Genomic DNA, 27910 nt, shown 5'->3' on the forward strand with positions numbered 1-27910 from the left:
CAAAACCTTAAATTAGAATGAATAAATGAAGACTCGGCACACCACTTCTGAAAGGTTGCTGACCCAGTGTTAGACCATATTGCATATTCTATGCATATACATAAAGCTATGTTAAAACAATACATCTGGTCTCTAGCCCCACAAGTACCCATCACAGAAATGTAGGGCTGGAAGGGACTTCAAGAAATCATTAAGTCCAGCCCCCTGTGCTGAGGCATGATCAAGTACACCTAAACCATCCCTGACAGGTGTTTGTCCAACCCATTCTTTAAAACTTTCAGGTGGGGATTCCACAACCTCCCTTGGAAGTCTATTGCAATGTTTTACTATCCTTACAGTTAGAAACTTTTTCCTTATATCTAACTTAAACCTCTCTTACTGCAGATTACACCCATTACGTCTTGTCCTACTTTCAGTGGACATGAAGAACAACTGATTACAGTTCTCTTTATAACAGACCTTAGCATACTTAAATATCTGTCCCCTCTCAGTCTTCTTTCCTCCAGACTAATCAAGCCCAGTGTTTTTAACCTTTCCCCATAGGTCAGGTTTTCTGAATCATTTATTGCTCTCCTCTGGACTCTCCAATTTGTCCACATCTTCCCTAAAGCGTGCCACCCAGAATTGGACAGAGTATTCCAGTTGAGCACTCACCAGTGCTGAGTAGAGCATACTGTTAATATACCGTTATTATACCAGAATATTAGTCTTTTTCATAACTGCATCACAACCTTGACTCATTCAATTTGTGACCCCTATGGCCCCCAGATCCTTTCAAGCAGTACTACCACCTAGTCAGTTACTTCCCATTTTGTAGTTGTGCATTTCAGTTGTACTAAGTGAAGTACTTCACATTGTCTTTATTGAATTTCATCTTGTTGAATTCAGACCAATTTTCTAATTTGGTAAGATCATTTTGAATTCTAATCTTGTGTCCAAAGTGCTTTCAAAATTGCTCCCTCTTCCCAAAGCTTGGTGTAATTCCCAGATTTTATAAGCATACTCTACATTCCATTATCCAAATCAGTCATGAAAACATTGAATCGTATCGGAACCAGGACTGACCCCTGAATCGTATCGGAACCTGGACTGACCCCTGCAGCACTCCACTAGATATGCCCTCCCAGTTTGACAGTGAACCATTACCAACTACTCTGAGTATGGTCTTTCAACCAGTTGGGCACCCCCCTTTATAGTAATTTCATTTAGACCACATTTCCCAAGTTTGTTTATGAGAATGTCACATGGGACTGTCACTAAAATCAAGATACATCAGGTCTACTGTGTCAGCCATCTGATCAAGTGGCCATTGGATTCACCTTGGACTTCCCTTCCCAAGTTTCCTTTCTAGTCATTAATCCATTTTTAAGTTTTCTATTTGGAAATTGCCTGACCTTTCTTACAGTAAAGCCTTGATGCAAGATAAATAACCTCTCAGTCTCTGAACTCAGCTGCTTGGCCAAGATAAATTCAACGGGGTCTTGACATCCAAGCAATGTAGCTCTGGAATTCTGTGGATTAAGACAGAAGTGACAAGGCTAGATGAAATGTAGAAACTGCCTTAGATATAAATTCAGACAGGATCATGAGGACAAGAGTTCTTCATATTACCTGCTGGCAGTCCTTCTACATTACAGAATAGGACATTAAAGTTCCCTGACTCTAGCAGAAGTAATAGCAAAAAAAATTAAAGGCCATGATATGCAGCAAATAGACTTAAGGGGCTCAACAGAAGATGCTATGAGAATATGGAGAATAAACTTAAGTTTCACTGAATATTAGCAACCAAATTTAAGGGAGAACTGGAATGCCTATTAACAGTATCATTTTTTTCCCTCCAAAGCTTTCTCATGCTTTTGGTCAAATCTGGGTGATGTGCATAGAAAAGTGAACCATCACACCTCACACCCTATAATACTGTAATAGCTACATTGTATCTTTATAGAACTGGTATTCAATTCCAATTCTGACCAGCTTACTGGAATGGCAGGATGTCCAGAACTACAGATTGAGAAGGAACTATTTTTGTTCTCCTGTACCAGAAGGGGACTAAGGTGTTCTTTATTCTCATATAGGACAACAAAGTACATTGTTTTCAGATGAGTATTCTAGCAGACATTACCTTATCTGGCAGCACCTCCTCCCTTTTTATTAAAGGTTTTACTCCCTCATACCTAGATCACTTGCTCTGGTGAATTAGGATTTCTAGGAAAATTGTGTTTGCATGAGCAGATCCTTTGTGACAAGCAGAATGATGGGTCTTTCACCAGGCATATCTATTAAGATTTTGGTACCATGGCATCTTTAGCCAATCTGTGGCTACGAAGTTAAACCTCCTGGAGAGCTTCTGCAAGATTCTGTTCATCATGGACATTAGAACATTTGTTCTGCTTGCCCAAGGCTTCTTGAACCTGCTGAATGATCTCTTTGCCTTCCTGCTAGTCTTGAAGGCCCTTCGGTCCACTTCACGCTAACCTCAGTATCTGTAAATCTCCTAGAATATCACTGGAAACTATCTCCCATTCTTCTGACCTCATCTGCATCTAGTGCTACCAGACCACTTCTTCCTGCTGTATGAATCACTGACAGAACAGAGACATTGTTGTTTCTGTTGCCTTCCTTAGACTTATTCCATTTTCTCCTATGTTCAAGTTATCTCCTCAGCTGGTTCCACCTACTGAGACAAACACTTTGGAACTCTCGGAGATACAAAACCTCTTATATGTACGGGAAGGATGAGGTGATCAAAAGACAGTTTTACTTCATCTGCTGGCCTTCAGGAACTATATCCAAATATCTTGAATGGTATATGGGAATTGAACAGAGATAGTTATTTAAAACAGAAACACTTAGACAACCTTCACTATAGATGTCCCTATATAGTCCACCTGTATTAAGTATGTAAGGTTGTCTATGCAAATCATAGCACACAATATATATTTTACATGTTATTTCACCCCAAAAAGGCAACAGAAAAAATCTTCTTGCACTGTTGGGAAATGGTATCTCCCCCTGCAGCAGAAAATATGGTATGTATTATGAGACAATAATCCAAAATGCATAAAATCAAAAAGGGAAGCAACATGACACCTGTCTCAGAAGTGAGTTGTGCAATATTCCTGCAACATCTGGGGTTCTGAACTTTAAACAAAAAACACACACTATATTCAATCTTACCAAAATTCGTTTTTTTTTAATCCATTTTAATATTTTAGATAAACCTGAAGCTTCGTTACAAAAATGTTTATAGGTCAACTAACAAAGCTAAAGTAATTTTATTTCATTTTAAACAATGGGCCAAATTCATATCTGGAGTAACTGTTTACTTCAATTGAATATTCCAGGAATTATTTTGCCCACTGTTACTCTAAGCAGCCTGCATGTATTACAGCTCAACTTTTAAACACAAAAATCTAAATATTTAATACCCTGTATGAGAACCATAGTCAGCAGAAAATTAGTTCAACAACTTGGCTAAATCAGATTTCCTGTCTGTTTAGGTTTAAGATCCTGCATCAATACAACTCAACATCACAAATATATAGTTCCACTTTCCAAGAAGATATGCCTACAAAGTCACATTACAATCACTCTTTCACTCCCAAACAGAATACTTCAGACATTCTGTTTTTTCAGCATGGTCACAAGTTCTTTAATACAGAAAAACATTTTAAATAAAATACTATTAAAAGCAGGAGGCTAAAATAATCAGCTTTCTGCTCTGTAGCAGCCTCTGAGTCTTGCAAAATTATTTCTGTAAAACTGGAGAGATAACATTAAAAGATTAGTGCCTCAAAATCCTAACCCTGCATTGTCAGTTTATGTAAAGTACAAAATTTATGGAAAATTAAGATCTTTTTAAAAGACAAGGTGGGTGAGGTAATATCTTTTACTGAACCAACTTTTTGAAATATGCACTGTACAACACTTGAAAGATAAGATTAAAAATGAGTTCACAGCACTGCCATATTAACCTCTTTACAAAAGACATGGAAGGTTGTCTACAGCTAGCTAGTGCTGAGTTATAAAATGATTCTAAGCATCAAAGATCACATGTGCCAGAGGCTGAGGCTGAACTCCTTGGTAACAGGTCTATCAACAAGAAACTTAAACGTGAGCAGCAGCAGCGGCTGTTGCTTTACCAGCTCCATTTCTATACACTTCAGAGTGCTTATCAGAGGCTAGAAACAGCAGTAGAAAAACTAATGGTTTTCCCAGATGTCTTCTTTTCATGAAAAAAGTGAAAATAGAAGACATAATGGAGTAAAATAGAAATAAATGTGCCCTTTTCATTCTTAAAATAGTCCAATGTGCTCTACAAAACAATGAATAAGAAGCTGGAAATATGATGGCTATGTAGGCATATGCCATAACCATTTGCCAAGATACACAGTTTTGGACACTAGAACCTGTTTTATTGAAAAGGTCTGATCTGGACACCAAGATTATCATTGTACTCTTTCTGAATAGAACTATGGGCTGTAAATTCCAGTGGGACAAACACAACAGTATAGTATCTCACCCAAAGGCTATCACACCTGTAATACTGCACTGCTATATTAGCATTAGATAAGATCTAAATGCAGATATCAGCCTTGCTTAAAGGCACAGCCTACAGATTTGTATATTTAGACATGAATGAACTGATTTTCAAAAGTGCTTAGCACCAGCCAGTGAAATGGAATTCTGTATATACTGCAATGGAAGCTAACTCCAGTATCCTGGCCAATATTCATCCTTACAGTAAAACATATTCTTATGTCTCTGGCTCTATGTTAATGAATACTGAGTATAGAATGACAGCTGCATAATACTGGATCAGTAGAAATTGAGACTAGTTCTGTAAGGTTTCAAATTTGGATTGTAATAAATGAAGTCCGTACTAACTACTACAATGTCACATAGGGCAATTTCACTAAAGAGTAATTTAACCTAATTGTAACAGAGTTGTGGGGGAAGTGCAAGTGTTCTAATTGTTATCCAGCAGAGGTAGAGTCACAGGGAAGCCACATGAAGCAAACAATATTATTTTTGAAAAAAAGAAAAAAAAATATGAGTGAAGACCAAAGCCAAGCACACTGAGAGAAATACTATTTTGACATCTGATTTGTATGACTGAGGAAAACGTGGAGAGTAGTGTGAACATTAACAATTTATTCTCCTATACCAACCTCTAAATTAGTAATTTGTTTACCAGATGCCAAGTATTGCTCAGCCTGAATTTTATTATTGTTGTATTATTATTGGACTGTATTCACAAAGGCAGGGCCTCACTTCTCAAACTGAAACTTGGCAACACAGAGGCAAGAACTCAGAAAGTTTTCTTTATTTTACATGTTAATTTTTTTCATAGGCTTTGGAGGAAGTGAAGCAGTTTCAAAACACTTCTAACACATAAGTATATATTAAGTACGATCCTTAGATACAAATCAGAATTAGTGTATATAATTATCCAAAGTAAAAAAGTGAATTGAAGAGACGACAGTTTTTTCCACCTTACCAATTTCACCATCTGATTTTATCTAAACAAAATAGGTACTGAGTACCTGCTTCCTATAATTTCCACTATTCAGAGGAGAAAGTTAGGACTTCACAAAAGGTTTCAAGCATCCTGGATTTGCCTTAAACAATGATTTAAGTTAGAAGCACACACAAAATGTATTTAAGTGTAGGGTCAATCAAAATTAGACACTTGGGTCAAGAAATAAAGATCTCTCCTTTATAATCATACAAGACTTCTATTTCAATATCCAATGTTGTTGTAGCTGTGTTAGTCACAGGCTATCAGAGAGACGAGGTGGGTGAAGTAATATCCTGGTCTATTTCAATAGTTGATAAAATCATTGCAAAGTGGCTGATTACCGTTTTCTTTTGGTTGAAAAAATAGAATCTATATAGAATAAAATATGGCTGAGCAGGGAGTCCACTGACTGAGTGGCTATAAACGGCTACCTGTACATACCCTACACGTCAGGAAAAGGTAGGTGTCTGCACTGCTGCCACATGAGATGGAGCAGAAGGCCACTTTGGGAGTGGGCTAAGGGTGCAGATCTGTGTTTATGAACAGGTTGGAATAGCATTCGTAGTCTAAGCATGAGAATCATAGAATTCATAGAATCAAAGAATATCAGGTTTGGAAAGGACCTCAGGAGGTCATCTAGTCCAACCCCCTGTTCAAAGCAGGACCAATCAGGAAAATGTTTAGCAAAGCAGTACCGTGATTCTGGTTTTGGGGGGGTTGAGGAGGTTGGCTTTTCCACCTCCTCAACCATTCAGCACTCCACCTATATAGGGCTTTATGTGGTGGAGTATAGAACACCCTTAATGTCTATCTCTGCCTTTAAATAAATTTATATGATGATTACATTAAAAATGTCCTTGGAGAAGATCTGAACTAATTAAAGAAATACAGATAATTCTCTAGGAGATTTTAATGTGCAATTCAGATCTGAATAACTATCTTATTTAGGTTTCAGAGTAGCAGCCGTGTTAGTCTGTATCCGCAAAAAGAAGAACAGGAGTACTTGTGGCACCTTAGAGACGAACAAATTTATTAGAGCATAAGCTTTCGTGGACTACAGCCCACTGGCATCCGAAGAAGTGGGCTGTAGTCCACGAAAGCTTATGCTCTAATAAATTTGTTAGTCTCTAAGGTGCCACAAATACTCCTGTTCTTTTTATCTTATTTAGCTTCACTGTCATAATGCCCTATTTCTGTGAAGTGCTGGGCTCCTTCAACACTCTTTAACCTCATCAGGGAAGAGCTGAGCTCTTCCCAAAACAGAGCTTTTTGGCAGTGAAGCTAAAAAGGACAGCCATTCAAATCAGAACTAGACAGTGAAACCTGTTGGAGGGTTAATCTATATCAATTTAACTTAATTTAATAGGAGTTGAGTGTGTTTAGCACCTAGTACCTCACAGACTGATATGACTTGTCCCAAGCTTATGTTTTTTGTAGACTGCTACCAATGAAATTATTGCAGGCAAATGCTAGTATCAGAATGGCTGGCTTTTTAAGGGGAGCTGAGCCCAACTGCATCCAATCAGACTAATCAACTGCCTCTCACCTGAGGCTGTAAGGCTAGGGATCAAATGATAGCTTGAAGATCAAATGGTTCTCATAAAAGTGAACAAGTAGCTTAGTTGAGGATAGGAGCTGCAGGCATATAAGAGGTTTTGTATCTCCGAGAGTTCCAAAGTGTTTGTCTCAGTAGGTGGAACCAGGTGAGGAGGCAAGAGGTCCTGGGGCAGAGGAAAGAACACAGTTTATATGTGATTCTCAGACAGAGGGCCTGCAGAGTGTAATCCTGCGGGCAAGCAGTGCTAGGAAGGAGATGGGATCAGAAAGGTTTGCCTTGACTTGACTCCCAGGCAGATGGTCTGCAGAATGTAATCCTGAGGGGACCTAGATAGGTCCCTGCAGAAGACTCTAGGTCAGGGGAAAGGACACAATCGATATTTTGAATTTCTAAGTTTATTTTGAAGAAATCAAATCAAAGCCTTTAAGAAAAGGACAGAAATCCTGTGGCTGGAAGAGTGCTCTTTGGTGCACCGGCTAGTGAGATAGCCAACTGGCTTATATCTAGGCTCTGTTTGACATTGCTCCAAATAAATTAAGCAGACATCACATGACACTTATACTTCATTTCCACATTCAGACTAGCAGCTAACTAAAGCTCAGCTGTGCTTACAAAACTTGAAAAAAAGCACACTAATCTGCTACAAAAATATAATAGCTTAAATGTATATCAAACTGTGTCTAAAACAGATGCCAATAAATCTGCAGAATGCACAACCAAAAATCGAAATGTTTTTAAAGCACATTTTGGAGGTTTTATTTCAGTTCTAGTTTATTCTCTTTCATTTCTAATATTTTCAAATATGTAACAAGTACAGATGAAAAAAATCACTTGTCTTGCAATTTCTAATTTCTCTCCATAATTCTATTCATACACAAGACTAATTAACTAAGCATCTGAACGAGCACATTACTAAACAGAAAATCTTACTGTATAGAGGGTAGCTACAGCAATGGTGGTAATATCTTTTATTGGATCACTTCTGTTGGTGAGAGAGACAAGCTTTCGAGCCACACAGAGCTCTTCTTCAGGTCAGAATAGAAGGTAAAGGTAAGAATAAAAGATCAGGAACTATTCAATGTTTTCATTAATGACTTGGATAATGGAGTGGAGAATATACTTATAAAATTTGCAGGTGACACCAAGCTGGGAGAGAATGCAAGAATTTTGGAGGACAGGCTTATATATAATTCAAAAGGACTTTGATAAATTGGAGAATTGTTCTGAAATCCACAAAATGAAATTCAATAAAGATAAGAGCAAAGTACTACATTTATGAAGGAAAAAGCACATGCAAAGATGCAAAATGGGGAATAACTGGCTAGGAAGTAGTACTACAGAAAAGAATCTGGGGGTTATAATGGATCACAAATTGAATGTCAGCCAATAGAGTGATGCAGTTGTGAAAACGGCTAATATAATTCTGGAGTGTATTAACAGGAGTGTCATATGTGACACATGGGAGGTAATGTCCTACTCTACTCAGCACTGGTGAGGCCTTAGCTCGGTGGTTCCCAAACTTTAACAACCTGTGAACCCCTTTCACTAAAAATTGTCAAGTCTCACAAACCCCCTCCTAAAAATGAATATCTCCAGGGATTTTCTCCTTTACCTGAGTATAAATTATAAAAGCAGTGATCTTGAAATATAAAATTTGTTTTTATAACATGCTTATTACACACTTTATTATTAATTATTATCATTACAGTATTTTTATTATATTATGAAAATGCCAACACTCTTACCAGATCTCACTTTTGTAGCTTATAACAGGCTTATTCAAAGTGATACAAGGCAAGGCTCCTACCCTTGTTACCAAGAAGGCTAACACCATTTTGCGCTGTATGAGTAGGAGCACTGACAGCAGATCGAGGGACGTGGTCATTCCCCTCTATTCGGCATTGGTGAGGCCTCATCTGCAGTACTGTGTCCAGTTTTGGGCCCCACACTATAAGAAGGATGTGGAAAAATTGGAAAGTCTAGCGGAGAGGCTGAGGAAACTGGGATTATTTAGTCTGCAGAAGAGAAGAATGAGGGGGAGATTTGATAGCTGCTTTCAACTACCTGAAAGGGGGTTCCAAAGAGGATGGATCTAGACTGTTCTCAGTGGTAGCAGATGACAGAACAAGGAGTAATGGTCTCAAGTTGCAGTGGGGAAGGTTTAGGTTGGATATTAGGAAATAACTTTTTCATTAGGAGGGTAGTGAAGCACTTGAATGGGTTACCTAGGGAGGTGGTGGAATCTCCTTCCTTAGAGGTTTTTAAGGCCCGGCTTGACAAAGCCCTGTCTGGGATGATTTAGTTGGGGATTGGTCCTGCTTTGAGCAGGGGGTTGGACTAGGTCCCTTCCAACCCTGATATTCTATGATTCCATAAACTCCACTAAAAGATGTTACCTCACCCATCTTATCTCAGGAAATTTTACTGTAACCTTAGCAGTTTAAACCCATTTTTAAATTTTTTATATATATACAAATATAAATATAAAATAAAAGCAATTGATGGTATAAGGTCTGTTAATAATTCCTGTTCAGATCTATTAGCCTAGAAATTAGGGTGTTTTAAAGTCAGTACCTGTATATTTTAAAAACCAAGGCTGAGATTTTCATAGCTATTAAGGGATTTGCATCCCAATTCCCATTAATTCTAATTTTTTAAATTATTATTATAAAACACATTTATATTGCAGTACCACCTACAGGCCTCAACGATATTGGATCTCATTGTGCTGGGTGATATACAAAGATGATAAATTGAAGTTCCTGCCCAAAAAAGCTTACAGTCTAAAAAACAGATGCAACAGGTGGGTGAAAATCAAGCATGCTGGGGTGTGGTGACGGAGACAAGATAACAAATCAATTGCACAGGATGTGTACTATTCTTAGCCAGCCAGTAGGTGGAGTTATGTATAGTCTCTGATATGTCCTGGAGATTCTAAACGGACAAAGGTGACAGAACAGGTTTCTTCTATATAAAGGGGAAAGAAAATATAGTGACAGAAGCCATGTCCAGGAGAGAGGGCTCTAAAAGGCTGCCTCTGGGTTAGCTACTAGCTAACTTTCCTCTATCTTTGTAATGGGAGAGGTGTGATGCTAAAAGCATGCCAATGCAAGAGGCTCACTGGTATCAGGTAGTGAGTTTCAGCTGGCCTGACTAGTTCAGTGTACACCAATTCACTATGGTTATAATCTGCATCTAAAAAGGTGCCATGTGATAGGTCATTGGGAAACTAAGAATTCACTAATCAATAATATTCTTGCATGATGTATGTACACAGTGTGCATTAAGAGTAATGGCTATATGCTAGAATTATGACTAAAATGCGTTTAAACCAGATATATCGGGAGAGTTGGTAAATTGGTCTGCCCTAGACAAAGGCATGTATATTTGCTTCTCAGACTAGCCCTGTCACCAGGCAGAGACAATGAAGGTCCATTTACATAGAAGGTAAACAAAGCTATCAAGCTAACAAATATAAAGACAGGGGGGTTGAATCTCAAGTGATAAGCAACTGAGTCAACAGATTGTATACAATATTACTGTATTATAAAAGTGGGTATACTGAGATCTTCTATGAAAGCCTATGACACACTGGTGATTAGTATCATCGTGAAATGTATGTATTATTACAATATAAGGAATTATGAGTACCCATTGATATTAGCTTTTACAGTTTGTGTTCAAACAAAGGAAGATACAGGTCTCTCCCAGACAGGAGGGAACATCACACCTACTTACCTGTCTCCGATGTAAATTAAGCATGGTGGAATCAAAACAACGGAAATCACATTTACATACATAGGGATGGGAAGCCCACATGAAGGAAAAAACAGCATGAGGTTATCCTGCCTTTTGAAACACGTTCATTGAACTTTGGAAGATATAAGCAAGGGCAGAAGCCATCTTTGGCATCCATCACTAGACAGCCACAAGGGCCAGAGCTCTTGCAAGCTGAAGAAGATGGGTCCTTCAACCAAGAAAAGAACTGAATATAGGTGAGAAAACTGCTTGGGCAAAGTTATTTCATCTAGGAAGATAAGGGAACCAAGCATCTTGTACTTCTGTGGAAGATCCCAACTGAGGGGAAGTCAGCCATGGTTGGGAAGAAGGAAGATTGATGAGAGAAACCATCTTGAACAAAGCCTGTACCTTACAAGATTAAGTTTTAGACTATTAAATATATATTTTCACTTTTAATTGCTTGTAACCATCTCCACTTTTATTTCTTTTATTTGGCAAAACTTAATCCTATGTATATTTTGTTAATAAATTTGTTTTATTTTTTACTATAAACCAACTCAGTGCTGTGTTTGAAGGGAAGGGTGTAATTACCCCCATTATTTTAATAAGATGTAATGGGCTTCTGTCTCTTTGAATGAGCAACAAACTTTAATATTTGTCTGAGTGGCCCAGATAAGGGCTGGACACTTCAGGGCACATGGTTTTGGGGGAGTCTGGGGCTGGGGGAGTGTGTTGGGGTCACTTGCTGGTTGTAACCAAGGCTGGTGGAAGTTTGGTTGTGAGGCAATAGACAAGCTTCTGGGGTCAGAGCTGCTGAACCAAGGCTGTCTGGCACACAGACACTCAGGGTATAACCTGCTAGCTGTGAGTACACTCTAGCAGGCTCAGAGCTACAGCAGCAAAGCATTGTAGTGCACCCAGGGTTGCAGGATAAGCAGTGGTACAACCCCTTGCTGGTCTGATTTATACCCAGAACACCATGACAGTATGTCTACACTTCAAGCCAGAGTTGTAAATTCCAGCTTGAGGAGACATACCTGCATTAGCACACAGAAAATAAAGTGTAACCATGATAGTGTAAGGAGCTAGCCACCTCAAAGGCCTACCTAGAGTCTCAGATGGGATCATATTTGGGGTAGCTAGGCCCTCCTGCTGCTGTGGCTACACTCTATTTTTAGCATGCTAGCTCAATCAGAACTAGTAGAGGTATGTCCTCAAGCTGGAATTTACACATCCAGTTTGAAGTATAGACATACCTCATAGCTCAGTTCTAAGAGTGAAGTGAAGAAAACAATTCCCACTCAACCTATTTGCAATCAAAATGTTTAATGTACAGTGTAGCTTATTTTTTAAAATACTGAATTCAGGAAATGTGTACATACATAAGAGAGATCTAGGCCAACAATCCTAAAAGTGTGCATCTCAGATGACTAGTAAATGCATCGCTAACAGACTACTTTTGTTCTTGCTTTTCACTGAGTGCCTACCGGTCTGCCAAACTACTTCAGCAACTGTAGAAGAGTAGTGTTATGCTTCTGCTTTCACCACTTTTCTGAGCACTTGTTTACTGAATTGTATTGACTAGGATTATAGGATCCTCGTCACTTGCACTCAAAGGGTCAGATCCTCAGCTGGTGTAAATTGGTGTAGCTCCTAAAAGAAAAGTTTGGATGAGACATGGGAAGGGAAAGGGGTTGAAAGAAAGAGACAGACAGGACAGGGAAGAAGAGAGCAACAAAGCAGAAGTGGACAAACCAAAAGAACAAGAAGGAAAGGACAGACAGTACTGTCCTAAAAATAATTTTCTTCTTAACTATACTATCCTATCATTTTTGCACTGAAGAATTAACCCAGGGTTTAAAGGCTAGGATATAAGTATTTGCCTCATACTCTGATTGAGAGCAAAATTTTCTTACAGGGTAGGACACTGCATCTGATATTCTTCACAGTGATATTATGTTGATATGATTATGGCATAATTATAATGCATTCTGTACAAGATGGGTCATGTGAGGCGTCATTGGAAAAGTTATGATTTGCTGAATACGATTATACTATTTGTATGTATGTATCATTTTTGTATCTAAAGTTAAGAATATTGACTATGTATCTGTATTTCAATCGTGCTTACTCTGGGTGACATCCACAACTAGCCTTTCTGGTACAACAATGAAGAAGCCAGACAGTGCTGATGGTCCATCAGCAAAAACAGTGGACCCTGGAAGAATTTAACCTTCCTGTGAATGTTTTGGCCAACCTGTAAGCAATTGCTGCTATGACTCAGCAAGGGATGCAAGGGCATGTGACCAGGCCACATGACTCTGGACTCCATCTTGGATACCAGTGTTTTTCCACAAAATGAGGTTGGGCCAAAGGGTTCCTGCCATATGCTAAAGCTATATGAGGCAGGGAGTCACATCCTCTCTTGTTCTTCATTCCCCACACAAGAAAACTCTTGGAAACACCTACGGAACAAAAGACTGAACTGGAGGAAGTGCTGGAGGGATTTCTAGCCTGTGTAGGAAAATTCTGGGGATTTCAAACTGCAAAACAAGTGTAGCTTGTGCCTTAAGAATCTGCAGCCCATTTTTATCATTAATCAGGGTGAGAGACTGGTAATTCAAATCCTATCTTTCTAGTATATTAAGCTTAGTTTGAGATTTTGATCTGTTTGCTATCACTTATAATAACTACAAAAGATAAATTTGTTCACTTAAAATCTATGTTTTAATCTAAACCAGTATGTTTTAATCTAAACCAGTTAGAGTGAAGTGCTTGGGAATCTTAGCTCAAGAGGCTGCTTCATTTCCTCTCCAGATTGAGGGAGGGGTGAACGCTATGAGTTTACGCTGTACAGTTCCTTGTGCAGCGCAGGATGGTATAATTTTGGGTTTATACTCCAGTGGGGTGAGAGAGTTTGAGAAGCGGGTAGTTATTCTGACTGTAGCCTCCTTATTGCTGGTTCGTGCAGTGGCTCCACCAGAGGTCCTTTGGGCCATCTGCCTGTCCCAAGTCAGGATAAAGGAGGAGGGTTGGGCGTGGGGCTAGCAACTCCACCCCGTAAAAAATTAACCTGCTACAGAAACGCCAACAATAGAGATAACAGAGACTTTTAGCCTGGAAAAAGAAGGGTCTTCAACTTGAAGACGCATGACGCTGGGTGGTGAAAGTCGTGAGGATGCCACTAAGCTGATTACCCTTCTTGCAACCAGGAGGATTACCATCGGTACATGGAATGTGAGGACCATGTACTAGTCAAGAAAGATGGCGCAGGTCGCAGCAGAGATGAGGAGCAACAACCTGACCCTACTAGGCATTAGCGAGACAAGATGGACGCAAGCTGGACAGAGACAACTGTTGACAGGAGAGCTGTTGCTGTATTCCGGACATGAAGAGAGCGATGCACTCTACACACAGGGAGTAGGCTTCATGTTGTCCAAGCAGGCACAGAGAGCACTGATTGGTTGGGAGGCACATGGTTCCAGGATCATCACAGCATCCTTCAGAACTAAAATGAAGAGGATTAAGATGAATGTTGTACAGTGCTATGCTCCAACCAATGACAGTGAAGAGGGGGACAAAGACTACTTTTACAACAGACTTCAGAAAATATTAGAGATTCTCCCAGACAAAGACATTACCATCCTTATGGGAGACTTTAATGCCAAAATTGGACCTGACAACACAGGAGATGAACAAATCATGGGGACCCACGCTCTGGGAAAGATGAGTGAGAATGGAGAGAGATTTGTGGATCTGTGTGCACTTAACAACATGGTCATAGGAGGTAGCATCTGTCCTCACAAGCGGATCCACAAGAGTACCTGGGTATCGCCAGCAGGCACGATAGAAAACCAGATGGATCACGTCTGTATTAGCAAGAAGTTCAGAAGATCTTTGTAGGACGTTAGAGTTAGAAGAGGAGCAGACGTAGCGTCCGACTATCACTTAGTGGTGGCCAGATAGAAGCTGAAGAAGAACTGGATAGATGTGTCAGATAGAAGAGCGAAGTACAACATCAGCCTTTTGAAGGATCATAAGACCAAGGAAGATTTTGGACTGACGCTGAAGAATAAGTTTTCAGTACTACAGGATCGGTCTGAGGAAGAGAAAGACAGTGTATCCAACAGATGGCAGAAAGTGAGAGACACACTTAGGTCAGCATGCCAGGAAGTGCTTGGAATCAAGAAATACCAGCAGAAAGAGTGGATCACAGCAGAGACCTTGACTAAGATAGAAAGAAGAAGGCGGCAGTAGTTAATAACAGCAGGACTAGAGCAGCAAAGGCTAAAGCGCAAAAAGAGTATGCTGAAGCCCATAGAGTAGTGAAGAGGAATATTAGGAAGGATAAGAGAGATTATGTGGATGGACTGGCAGCAGAAGCGGAGCAGGCAGCATACAACGATAATATGAAACAGCTGTATGACATCATCAAGCGACTGTCTGGAAAGTTCAGCAAGCCAGAACGTCCCGTCAAAGACAAGCAGGGAAAGACTATAACAGAAATAGAACAACAGATAAATAGATGGGCGGAGCACTTTGAGGAACTCCTGAATAGACCAGCACCATTAAATCCACCAGACATTGACCCAGCCAATGAAGACCTTCCAATCAATTGTGATAGACCAACCAGAGATGAGATCAGAAAAGCCATCACTATGATGAAGAACAGGAAGGCGGCTGGACCTGACGATATTCCAGCGGAGGCCCTGAAAGTAGATCTGGATGCTTCAGTGGAAATGCTGTACCCCCTCTTTGAGAAGATATGGGAAGAAGTGATTCCGGCAGACTGGAAAGAGGGATACCTTATTAAAATCCCCAAGAAAGGAGACCTCAGAAATTGTGCCAACTACAGAGGAATCACACTTCTATCGGTGCCAGGGAAGGTCTTCAACCGAGTCCTCTTAGAGAGAATGAAGGATGCCGTCGATCCACAGCTACGAGATGAGCAGGCAGGTTTCCGGCAAAACAGATCATGCACGGACCAGATAGCAACGCTCCGCATCATAGTCGAGCAGTCTATGGAGTGGAACTCTTCATTGTACATCAACTTTGTTGACTATGAGAAAGCATTCGATAGCGTGGATCGAGAGACTCTCTGGAAGTTCCTTCAGCACTATGGCATCCCAGCAAAGGTGGTCAACTTGATTAAGAACTTATATGACGGCATACACTGTAGAGTGATCCATGGAGGGCAGCTTACAAACAGCTTCCAGGTGTGAACCGGAGTTAGACAAGGATGCTTGTTGTCACCATTTCTCTTTCTCCTTGTCATTGATTGGATTATGAAGACATCCACTTATGAGCACAGGAATGGAATCCAGTGGATGTTGTGGACCCAGCTAGATGACCTGGACTTTGCCGATGACCTTGCACTCCTTTCGCATAGCAAACGGCAGATGCAAGAGAAGACCAGCGTAGTGGCAGCCACGTCATCACAGGTTGGCCTCAACATCCACAAGGACAAGACCAAGATCCTCAAGATTAACTCCATCAGTAATGACCCACGGAATGGAAGCCCTCTGGAAGAAGTGCAGTCCTTCACCTACCTAGGCAGCATCATCGACCAACAGGGTGGAACGGACGCAGACATCAAAGCAAGGATCGGTAAGGCAAGAGCAGCTTTCTTACAGCTCAAGAACATCTGGAGCTCCAGAGAGCGGTCTTTGGCAACAAAGATTAAATTGTTCAACTCCAACGTGAAATCAGTTTTATTGTATGGAGCTGAAATCTGGAGGACAACTAAAACAACCACCAGGAAGATCCAGACCTTCATAAATAGTTGCCTTAGAAGGATTCTCCAGATCCGCTGGCCAGACACAATCAGCAACATCTACCTCTTGGAGAGGACCTGTCAACTTCCAGCAGAGGAAGAAATTAGAAGGAGAAGGTGGGGCTGGATAGGACACACACTATGCCAACCAACATCACTAGACTGGCATTGCGGTGGAACCCCCAAGGCAAGCGGAAAAGAGGCCGTCCAAGAAACACCTGGCGACGCGACCTTCAGGCTGATAGCATAAAAATGGGCTATACCTGGAACCAGCTAGAGCAAATGGCCCAGGATAGAGGACTCTGGAGATCTGTAGTTGGCGGCCCATACCCTGATTGGGGTGACGGGCATGAGTGAGTGAGTGTGCAGTGGCTAGTCAGAGTCTGCATGTAACTGCAACTGGGTGTATCCTTGTCTGTGTGAATGCTGGTGAAAGTGCAAGCTTGGAGGAGCACAGTGTGAGAGGGAGCCCAGTGCAAGAGGCAGCACAGTGTGAGAGGGAGCCCAGACTGGTGGGTCAGAGGGCTCAGTGGTACCCCAGTTCCAGGTGACACCCCAAGGGGGAACCCATCACACAGGGTACTGCGAATAACTGATAGCGAATATGTTGTGTGCTCCTAAGCACTAATCGTTCAGGAATCACTGGTTTACATAAGTTTACTAATGTGTAAAAACATCTCTGTGAGTACCAGAAACAGATGGAATGTTCATAAATAAATAGATTGCTGAAGACGAAGTCATTGTTTTGCTCCATTCCAACAACTAAATGGTGACCAAGCTGTATTTCAGCAAGATTAGTTTCTCATACTTAAAACAAGACAGACTTACCCCATGAAGTGAGACAAGCATCTAATTGTTATTTTCCACTAAGTAATGTTTGGTAAGGTTTCTCAAGGGTACAAACAGAACACTCAGGAAGATCTACCAAAGAGAATGTTGGTGTTTTTTGTTTTATTTTAAGCTATGTAATATATGGAAAACTTGTTGGAGATTTATCTCCCACCCTTTGCTTAAGAGGCAGCAAAACGTTTTCTGAATAGTTAAGAACCAAGAATTAAATATTATAGGTTTTCAGATTCAAATTTAACTTACCTGCCAAAATTGGCTGGCAAAAACTCAAGGAAAGCATCATTCAGGTACAGCTGTGTTAGGTTTAACAGTTGGGAAAATCCATCTGGAAGCCTAGATGAACACAAAAACAATTTTTTAGGCACTGTTTTTGTTTCAACATTATATCGTCATTATATTGTACTCTCTTATAACACAGTATAATTTGTTTAGTATAGCAAAAGGAACATATATGCTAAAATTAAGGTTTATCAGCATTTCTACAAGGCTCTCTCAGCCTACATTCGGCTAACTGTTCATACCAGGATCAGTTTCAAGGCCCTTGTTTTTCAATGCTATGAACAGGTTATGGTCTAGCTATCTGAAAGGCTTGTTTTCACACTGCAATCCACTGTGGAAGATGCACTGAGTGGAAATACCAAGGCTAATGAAAAACTAGTAAAACTTTTTGAGTTTATTTGTTTTTTAGGCATGGAAGTGGGGTGATGGTCATTTTCAGCAGAGATCTCACCTGTGCTAGTACTACTTCCAGAAACTGGGCCAAGCCTAAATCTTGTCACCAGAGAGACAAGAGCCATCACTTCTGGGCAAGTCTTATCCTAGGAGATGAGTTTGCAAAATGGTCCATGGTTTGTGCTCCCATGAAATAAACTAGACAGATTGGATTCTTTTTCATTAAGCAACTGATAGTTGAGGAAGAGGAATATACATTTGTCCACCTTCTTCAGAGAACTGGTGACTTCTAAAAAAGTCGGTAATGGCATTCAAATGTTATGGCTGTAGGTGCCTAAGAAATAGCAGCAGAAGCAAAAGAAGTAGCAGCAATTTCCTATTTTTAAAGATTTATGACTCTGACATAAAAAAAAAAGAAAAACAATAATGTTCCCAGCAAGCTGAGAATCTACATGTTTCTGCCCATCCAAGGAGATGGTATTGTGGTTCCCTGCATCTTTTGTCATTTTAAAAACCAAAAGTTTATGTAAACATTAGTCTCTCTATAAATGCTTCCATTAAAAGCTCAGTTTAGAAACCCCTGCAACATCATATTTAACTTCATCAAAACCAAGAATTGAAAAATACACTCCAGTAATGAAAGGGAAGCACAAGAAACTGTCTAAGTCCTACTTTCCTGAACAATTTAAACTTTAGTCTAAAACAAAAAGTAAGTTTCTAACACTTACAGTCTTAAAAAGATAGAAAAATCTGACCTTAATGTAAAGCAGCATGTGCTATATCAATAAATATTTACTTATTTATCTTTATCCAACATACCCACTCAGCCCTTATGCCTACAAAATCCCATAATTTTAAATTGAATAGAGTGTAGATGGATCATCTGATCAGTTAATTAGTACAAATTTAGTACAGTTTACTTACACTTAATTAGTAATAATTATGTAATATACAGTTACACATTAAAATATAAATGATTATATAATTATATATGTGCATGCACATGTTGGATTATTTTCAAATGTTATTTTATTAAGGTTGCAAAAATGTTAATCCCTTTTTTTATTTTTGTATATATCTATTGAGGAAGACGATGTATATATAACTACACACAAAAACGATGTTAAAAGAATATCAAGGTTGCAAAAATCAAGCACTCAAAAGTAAGGAAATGCCAGAATTAAGGTTGTCTGTGCAACCCTAAGTTACCTCCCATATGTGCATCCATTATGATACCGTCTTTTATAACAAGATCACTTCCTCCCTCCGCTCCCCGCAGAACTCCTGCCTCATTCAGTGAACAGGACAGATGGTATTCACAGAACCAATAGCTATTCAGTATCTTGTTTTATCCTTATTTTTCGAAGTGTGATTCTATGTCTTATTTACTGCACACTATTCAAACCTTGCTCTGAATACTGAGCTTCTCAGAGGCTTTTTCCATGGCACTCTTCACTAAAATATCTGAGTGCTTCCCAAACATTAATGAACTGATTTGCACAACAACCCTGTGTGTGGTGAGGTGGTATGACCCCAATTTTAAAGATAAGGAAGTGAGGATCAAAGAGATTAAGGTCAGAACTGTTCTTTGATTTTGGGTGCCCAGTTTGAGATTTCTAGGACTTGATTTTTCACTGTACTTAGCATTATATAACACTCTGTGTGTTCTAGCCCAGTGACTTCAGTTGCACCTATGAGTACTCATCCAAGGATTTCAAGTCCGCCACTCAGAAAATGAGGAACACACAATTAGCGAGCACCTATGAAAAGTTTGGTTTAAGTAACCAGTTTAGCATTACACAACAACTCTGTGGCAAAGGCAGGGAAAGAATCCAGTTTTTAGAGCAGCATTCAACTGATTTAACCTAATTCTATCCTGTAGAACCATACTGATAGCCACATGGTTCATCAACAGGGTTGGAACTCTTAGATCCACAGCACAGGCCTCTGTCACTTGAGCTAAAGAAGTAATTAAGAACAGTAGTAGGTTGTGTCATCCTCTGTATGGATCAGTCTCTAGATCAGTGGTTTTCCACATGCTGTCCGTGGACCCGTGGCAGTCTGCAGACTATGTCTAAGATTTCCAAAGCACCTCCATTTGAAATTTTTTAGGGGCTCGCAAATGAAAAAAGGTTGAAAACCACTGCTCTAGATCCGTAGCTATTTGCTGACAGTGGAGACCCAAGAACCTTCCGTTCAATTCCAGATTCTGGAAGGGAGTATGTTCTTGTGGGCACACTCTTCTGCCCCATTCCCCTGCAAGTCTGACCACTTCTGCTATTGCCTGCTCCAGCCTGTCCCAGTGCCAGTCCTGCCTCTCCCTCAACAACCCCCTCATGCTCCTTTCTCCCAGTCTCATTTCCCTGCCTCATCTCCCCATCCTGGCTCAGTTCTTGTCCCATCTGCATTTCAGTCAGGCTGCTTCCGCCTCCATGATGACAGTTCTGTTCTTAGTTCCAGAGCCCAGTGCCACAGACACCTCTAGCAGCCAGGAGCAGCTAAGAGCCTGCATTCCTGGGCTTGGGCCTGATCAGTGCAGACGGACTCGAGAATTTACCTGCCAAACTCTAGCAAGTTACTACTATACAGTAATTATTATATTATTTATTTGTTGTGGCAAATGCAATTTTTAAAAGGTTTATAACTTGGCCAAATTTGGGCAATCAGTCATACAAACACTAGATAGCATGTCCCTTACACCGGGCTATCTCCCTGCTAAATTTCAACTCCGTGCTTCAAAGCATGGGGGCACTAGAGCATCTCAGTGAAAGAGTCATAAGAATTCAGTTGGTCTGTTTGTTTTCTTTTAACCATGGGGAAATATATATTTTTCCACTAAACTTGTTCTCAGAAACCGTTGAATTGTTTTTGCTGAAACTTTAATCGAACTAGGGCTACCAACTTTGGTTGGACGAATTCCTGGAGGTTTCATCACATGACTTTACCTTTAATTAAAGATTAATCTTTAATTCCTGGGGACTCCAGGACAATCCTAAATCAAACTCAACCTGAGGCAAACAACCAGCATAGAAAATTTCAGCCTGGACAGTTAAAGTTTGGCAAAGTTGTAAGCAACTGAAAAAGAGCATCTTATAATGGGACCTGCAGGGCAACTTTAATTATGGGGGGCACTACTAGCTCCTTGTGTAACTATACAGACATACAACACAATAAATGGTAAGAAAGTTTAGGTTTTGTCATCAGAATGAAGGGGGGGAGGGGGAACTTACTTTGAAATTGGATTTACACTGGCCTCAACAATTGCCAAAACTTTACAGTTTTTGATGTTTTCTGGAAACTCCTGTATGCCTGTTAAATAAGGAAAAGACAAACTATGTTAAGTTATTAGACTCAATCACAGGCAGAAAAATGTTTAATTTAAAACATTTAAAAAAGAACCAATTCATTTAACAATTAATGCAGTGGTTCTCCAATTTTTCATTTTGAGGACCACTTCGTATGATAAATATCCTTTTTCATGCACTTCCTTCTCTCGCAATACCCATTTCATACCCACTATTTGTTTCTCAAAATGCTTCTTTCTGTGTTCTATCAGGAAAGGCTCCCACCAACACTCCAGAGAACCACTGCAACAGTGATTTTCCTGGATCAGTAAGGCAAATGAAGGGCCTGATCCAGAGCCCACTGAAGTCAATGGCAGCCTTTGGGTCAGCCTTCAATCATCAATTACACATATATACATTTTCAGTAACAAATTGTGCTCCCTGTCTCCCCCGCCAAATTTAGACAGACTATAGCTCAAGCCCACCTGATGTGTTTATGTGGCCTGCAAGACATGTTCTGATTATGTAGAATATAAACTTCATTCCTTTAAAAAAGTAAGAGTCTAGCCTTCATGGTTGCAGAGACCTTCCCAATGTTAATTAAATGTAATTGATGCTGTTGTCTTCCTAACTCTACAAACAGCCTGAAACGATAGACTTTGTTTTTACTGCCCAGAAAAGTGTGTTTTTTTCCCACAAGATAACATGCATTAACTAGTCCACTATAAAATCCTCATGGAGACATGGCACTGTAGTTTTACTATGTGGTAAATTAAGCAAGGCCAATCACAGGTGGGGATATAGCATTAGCCCCACCTAGCTACCTTTCATTAAAGTTTTTATTAAAACTACAGTGCTTTGACTCCAACAGGATTTTACAATAGGACAGCTAATGCAGATTAGTTATCCCACTGTGAAAAAACAACACCTGGTGCAGTGAAGGTAGCCTCAGAGGTGGGAACTTTCCTACCTTCTATTAATCTCACTAGGTAACTCTAAAGCCCAATTATGACTCTTCAGTGTCAATGTAATCTTTGTCACCCCAAGGCAAGATTAACAGTCCTGTTTCTCAACCCTAGGTTCAGCAAAGAGGATTACCATTCCTCAGCCTCAAATTAATTTATACCAGTAAGACAAACAAGATGTAAAATTTGTTGGGTAGACCAAAATATTTACAACATACAATATACATAATCACAAATGATCATGTTAGCAAATGCAATGTGGAGAGTAGGAGTGAAGCCCATGGAGAGATGGGAAATGATAACTGCTGCAGGGCAGGAAATGCTGAGGGGTGAAGAGAGAGGAGGAAGAGGGAAAGAAAAAGAGTGGGGAAGGAAAAGAAACAAAGGGATACCTTTGCGATGGTCTAAAGGTAAATATTTTCTCACTGAGTGACTCTGAATGCAACAATAAAGTATTGAACAAACAGCTAAATATTCAGCAAATCTCTCATTCAAATCAGTGGTAGTCCAGGTGTAGATTCAGGGTAATACTTTAACAGATCCACAGGAATAGTGCTATGGCCCCCGCTTTTACTCCTTGGGGAATTCTGCGCCACTGCACATGCACAGAATTCATGTCCCACACAGATTTCTTTGCTTCCCTGCAAAAAAATGACTGACAGGGAAGCTGCAAGAACAGTCATGCGCCACACCCAAGCAGTGCAGGTGCATTGTTTTGGGTGCCCAGAGCAGCCAATGGAGTGGCAAATCACTGGAGGAGCGGGGTTGGGGAAGCCTCGGCCAGTGACTCCTACTCTGTGCCAGGCTCAGCTACTAATCCTGGCTGGGCTGGAGAGGACAGAGTTTCCTCTTTCCTGGTAAGGAGTGGCCAGGGCTGTGTCAGACCCACTCCCAGAAACCTCTCCAGCTGCAGGAAGTGCTGAAACCCCGAGCCCCGCTTCCTGCCCCCATCGCTCCTCAGTCGTGAGGAGGAGGAGGAGGAGGAGGGGTCATTGTACGGGGAGCTGCTCCCCCATTCGCCCAATCTCCATTCATCCAAATTGCCCTGCCAAGCCTCACCCCCTGCACTCAGAACCCCTCCACTGACCCCACATCCCAACAAGCCTCACCCCCTGTACCCAGACCACCCCCTGCACTTGAACCACCCTGACTAGCCACCTGCATTCAGATTCCCACTCCACTAAGCCATCACCCGGATTCCCACCCCACCAAACCAGCACCTGGGACTCCCCCCCCAAGCCCGCCAAACCAAGACCACCACCCCGCTGAGCCCGAACCACCTTCACCTGGATCCCCCTGTGGAGTCCCATTGTGTCTGCACCCAGAGCCCCTCCCTCCCAACAAGCCCCCATTTATCCTGATCTCCCTCACACCCAGGCCCCCCACCGAGATTGCCCCACACAGAACCCTATCACCCCACACCTGGATCTCCCTACACTAAGCCCTCCATATTTGGATCTCGCTGGGCTGAGCCTGCCTGCCTACAGCTCCTGTGCTTGGCACAGAGGGACAGAGCCCCCAGGTGTTTCTGGACAGTCCTGGTCCTTGCGGGGAGGAGGAGGGGGGAGGAGAGGGGTGATCTCCAACACCTCTGTGCAGTCAGTGGCTTGTGCTCCCCGCTCCCATTCTGGATCCAACACATTTATTTATTGACAAATAAAATTGGCAGAATTTTGAAGAATTTTCAAATATTGTGTGCAGAATTTTTGTTTTTTTGACGCAGAATACCCTCAGGAGAAAGCTTTGGAACAGTCTCTGGGAGGACCCCTTCAGTATGCCAGACTCCACAGGGGGTACCACTCCTTCACCGCCTCCTTAGACTGGACCTCTAGGCCTTTAGCACACCTGCTTTACACTGTGAGCTCCATTCTGCGAGGATACTGAGACAGACCCTTGAGGGAGGCTTAATCTTAGTGAGCAATGCACCTCCACAAGCATCTGCAGTGACACTCAGTCAGTGATGTTAAACAGTAAGGTATATTAGTTGACTAGAACACAGTATAGGAAGACCCTGGATAGCACAGAGAAATGAAGGTTACAGTAGAGTACCTTCTAGTTAGCCAGAGCTCAAAGCTCTCTCCCTCTGTTAGTCTGTCTGACCTCCTCAATCAGACTTCCCAGTGAGCATCCCCCTGACTCCTCCAGCAGCCAATACTTAACTCCCACCTCACACCTCTCCAGTCCTTAATCTCCAAACTGGGGAGATGTGGCTCTGCCTCCCTGCTGAGAGGAGGGGAGTCTAGATCTCTCTCTGGGTCATTGGTTACTAGGTGTCCACATCCAGGCAATTGGATCGGCCACTGTATTCTCAAGAGCAGCAAAAAGTCTTGTGGCACTTATAGACTAACAGAAGTATTGGAGCATGAGCTTTTGTGGGTGAATACCCACTTCGTCAGATGCATGTATTCACCCACGAAAGCTCATGCTCCAATACGTCTGTTAGTCTATAAGATGCCACAGGACTCTCTGCGGCTTTTACAAATCCAGACTAACACGGCTACCCCTCTGATACTTGTATTCTCAAGAGCTCTGCTGATATGGGACCTAAGGCCCCAGACAACTAGGCATCATTCACATCTGTGTCTTAGCCTGCCAAGAACAGTCTCTTTTCACCCACTAGATAACAATGCAACAAATAGGGGAAAACTGAGGTATAGACTGGCTTCATAAACATTACAAAACATTTGCCCATCACAGATATACAATGCCCACTGAGATTAATTAAAAAGAGAAACCATCTCTATCCATCAAATAAGTTTGACACCTCTTCTGAAAAATTCATTTTTTAATACTTAATATGTAGGTATGTAAAAACTATATGATTTGTAATCTGATGATTACAACTACTTAATACTTAAACAACTTTTTAAAAGAAAGTTACAAGTATACAAAAATTATGTTTTGGTTAAAATAATAAAGGCCAGAAAGTAAAAGATGGGTATATCAAATGGAGTTGGGATGGGGACTAAAACAGAACTACAATCATTTTATTTACATTTTCGTTAAATTTGTCTTCTGGTATGTCTTCTCATCTATGCTGTAATTCAACAACACAACATAGAGATGAACAAGTTCCAAAATTAAAATACTGGCTTAGTACTCTAAACTGGTGTGTGTATCAGCATAATTTCCATGATCGAATTGTTAGAAGCTTGTTTAAATATGTAGATTTACTTTTCTTAATGAATGGACTATTATCAATAAACATAGCAGAACATAAGAATGGCTATACTGGGTCAGACCAATGTTCCATCTTGCCCAGTATCCTCTTTTCCAACAGCAGCCAATGCCAGATGCTTCAAAGGGAATGAACAGAACAGGCAATCATCAAGCGATCCATCTCCCTGTTGTCCATTCCCAGCTTCTGGCCATCAGAGGCTAGAGACACCCAGAGCATGGGGTTGCATCCCTGACCATCTTGGCTAATAGTCACTGATGGACCCATCCTCCATGAACTTGTCTAATTCTTTTTTGAACACCATAATTTCTCCCCCGATTATTGTTATCAGAAACAAATACTATGGCCAATAAAATAATTGAAAGTGAAGGTCCTTTTTTGTAAGGCTATAGAATAGAGATCAAAACCATTTTCCAAATTTGCAACTCCTCTTCCTAAATCCAAGGAAGCCTGCATAAACCCACATATTACACAGTGAATTTGTAATCTAAACAGTCTCTGCCAAAATTCCTATTAGAACTTGTCAGAGATTTGGGCAAGAAAATGATTTGAAATACAGATACTATAAAATACTCTACAATGTGAGTAGGAAAAATGGCACTGAAGCCCATTTTCCCTGGCCAAGAGCATCACCTACACCAGCGGTCGGCAACCGTTCAGAAGTGGTGTGCCGAGTCTTCATTTATTCATTCTAATTTAAGGTTTCGCGTGCCAGTAATACGTTTTAATGTTTCTGTAAATCTATAATATATAACTGAACTATTGTTGTATGTAAAGTAAATAAGGTTTTTAAAATGTTTAAGAAACTTCATTTAAAATTAAATTAAAATGCAAAGCCCCCGGACCGGTGGCCAGGACCCGGGTAGTGTGAGTGCCACTGAAAATCAGCTCACATGCCGCCTTTGGCACGCGTGACCTATACCATGCATCTAGATCTTTATTATCCTATAATTAAGAAACATGAGTCTTATTACAATTGCATTTCCTTTTCCACTGTAATGTGCTACATTGCTCCTATATCCTTCTGCAGGTATTTTTATTTTAAATAAATTCTTGCATCTGAAGAAGTGAGGTTCTTACTCACGAAAGCTTATGCTCCCAATACTTCTGTTAGTCTTAAAGGTGCCACAGGACCCTCTGATGGTAAACTGTAGCACTACAGAGGAACCATCACAGTTTAACATGTAATCCAGCCACAAAATATTTTTTAAACCTAAGTAAACTGGCTATTTTGAAGGTAGTAAGTCATACTGTTGACTTTTCCACACAGCTCTACCAAGTAACAGTTCTGACCCTGCTAATCCAGAGTTCCTGTCTCTCTTGGAAAGAAGCTGTTTTTAATCATGCCAAATGTTGAACTCTTTCCCTTCTGACTTATACAAGGATTTGAACTCTTATTTAGAGATGATGGTCTAGGAAATCCACTGAGCCACACAGTATCCAGGTGTTTAGATAATACACTACAATGACTCTTTTGGCAAATGGCTCACTGAGCCAAGGACAAATGACAAAGCAAAAGAGTAAAAAAATTGAGCCATCATTTGTAATACTGATCTCAGATATCTGTCAATTATGTGATACTACTGCATATAATTTATAGATTCAGCCATTTGAGTTTTACAAGAAAAGAACAATTTTTTTTATTCTTATGGCTCAAACGAAAACTGAACAAATTTAACACACGTTTTCCAAGAAAAGTTCACTTTTGAGAGTAAGCAGAGAAATTTTCATCTCAAAAGATTTTAAATAAAGTTACCAGGAATTGAAAGAAGCTAGAAACCATAACTCATAACTATAGTGCTCCAAAAATTGTTACACAACAAAAGGTTATTTTCAAAAACCTGAAATACCCAATAGCTACATTCTACTTGTAGCATGAAGTCTCTATTTGACCTGCACCAAGTAATGCCATCCAAATCTCCTGATAGAAATAGCCTAATATGGCATGAAACGTTAAACCAATGTGAAATATACACTATGAAGAATCTACTGCATAGGAGGCTTGACTAATTTTCCAGATATAATTAAGGAGGACTCTTGAACTCATCTGTCATTAACAGAGTGTACCTCAAGATTTCATGTATTGCTTAAAGGATGACTTTTTTGTTGAAAATGAAGGAACAGTATTGGTAATAACTTCTGTTACAACCCTGGATGAGCTCACGCTTGTGGTGTGACACCAGGCTGCTGTACTGGACCCAACCTTTGGATCCCACGTGCCTTTAAATTTACTGGGTCTGAGCAGCTTCCAGACACACTTATTCCAGCCTCTCTGGCACACACCAAGCCTACAGACACCCTGTACCATCTTACTGGGAGGTGGGACCCAGTGATCCAGCTATCCTAGGCCGGAAGACTAGTGCTGAACC

The 27910-nt window shown here is 40.6% G+C and overlaps 1 protein-coding gene across 5 annotated transcripts in view; it reads right to left on the reverse strand.

Annotated features, from left to right (window-relative positions):
* Window positions 1-27910, reverse strand: part of ERBIN (erbb2 interacting protein) — a 243832-nt gene that overhangs the window by 68111 nt on the left and 147811 nt on the right. For all 5 annotated transcript variants that reach the window (XM_054031406.1, XM_054031409.1, XM_054031405.1 and 2 more), the window contains exons 6-7: window positions 21345-21423; window positions 17686-17775 (exon numbers count right to left, since the gene is read on the reverse strand). In XM_054031406.1, the coding sequence (XP_053887381.1) occupies window positions 17686-17775; window positions 21345-21423 (169 nt within the window). The remainder of the gene's footprint in view (window positions 1-17685; window positions 17776-21344; window positions 21424-27910) is intronic.

This window comes from Malaclemys terrapin, chromosome 6, assembly GCF_027887155.1.
Source record: "Malaclemys terrapin pileata isolate rMalTer1 chromosome 6, rMalTer1.hap1, whole genome shotgun sequence".
NCBI lineage: Eukaryota > Metazoa > Chordata > Testudines > Emydidae > Malaclemys > Malaclemys terrapin.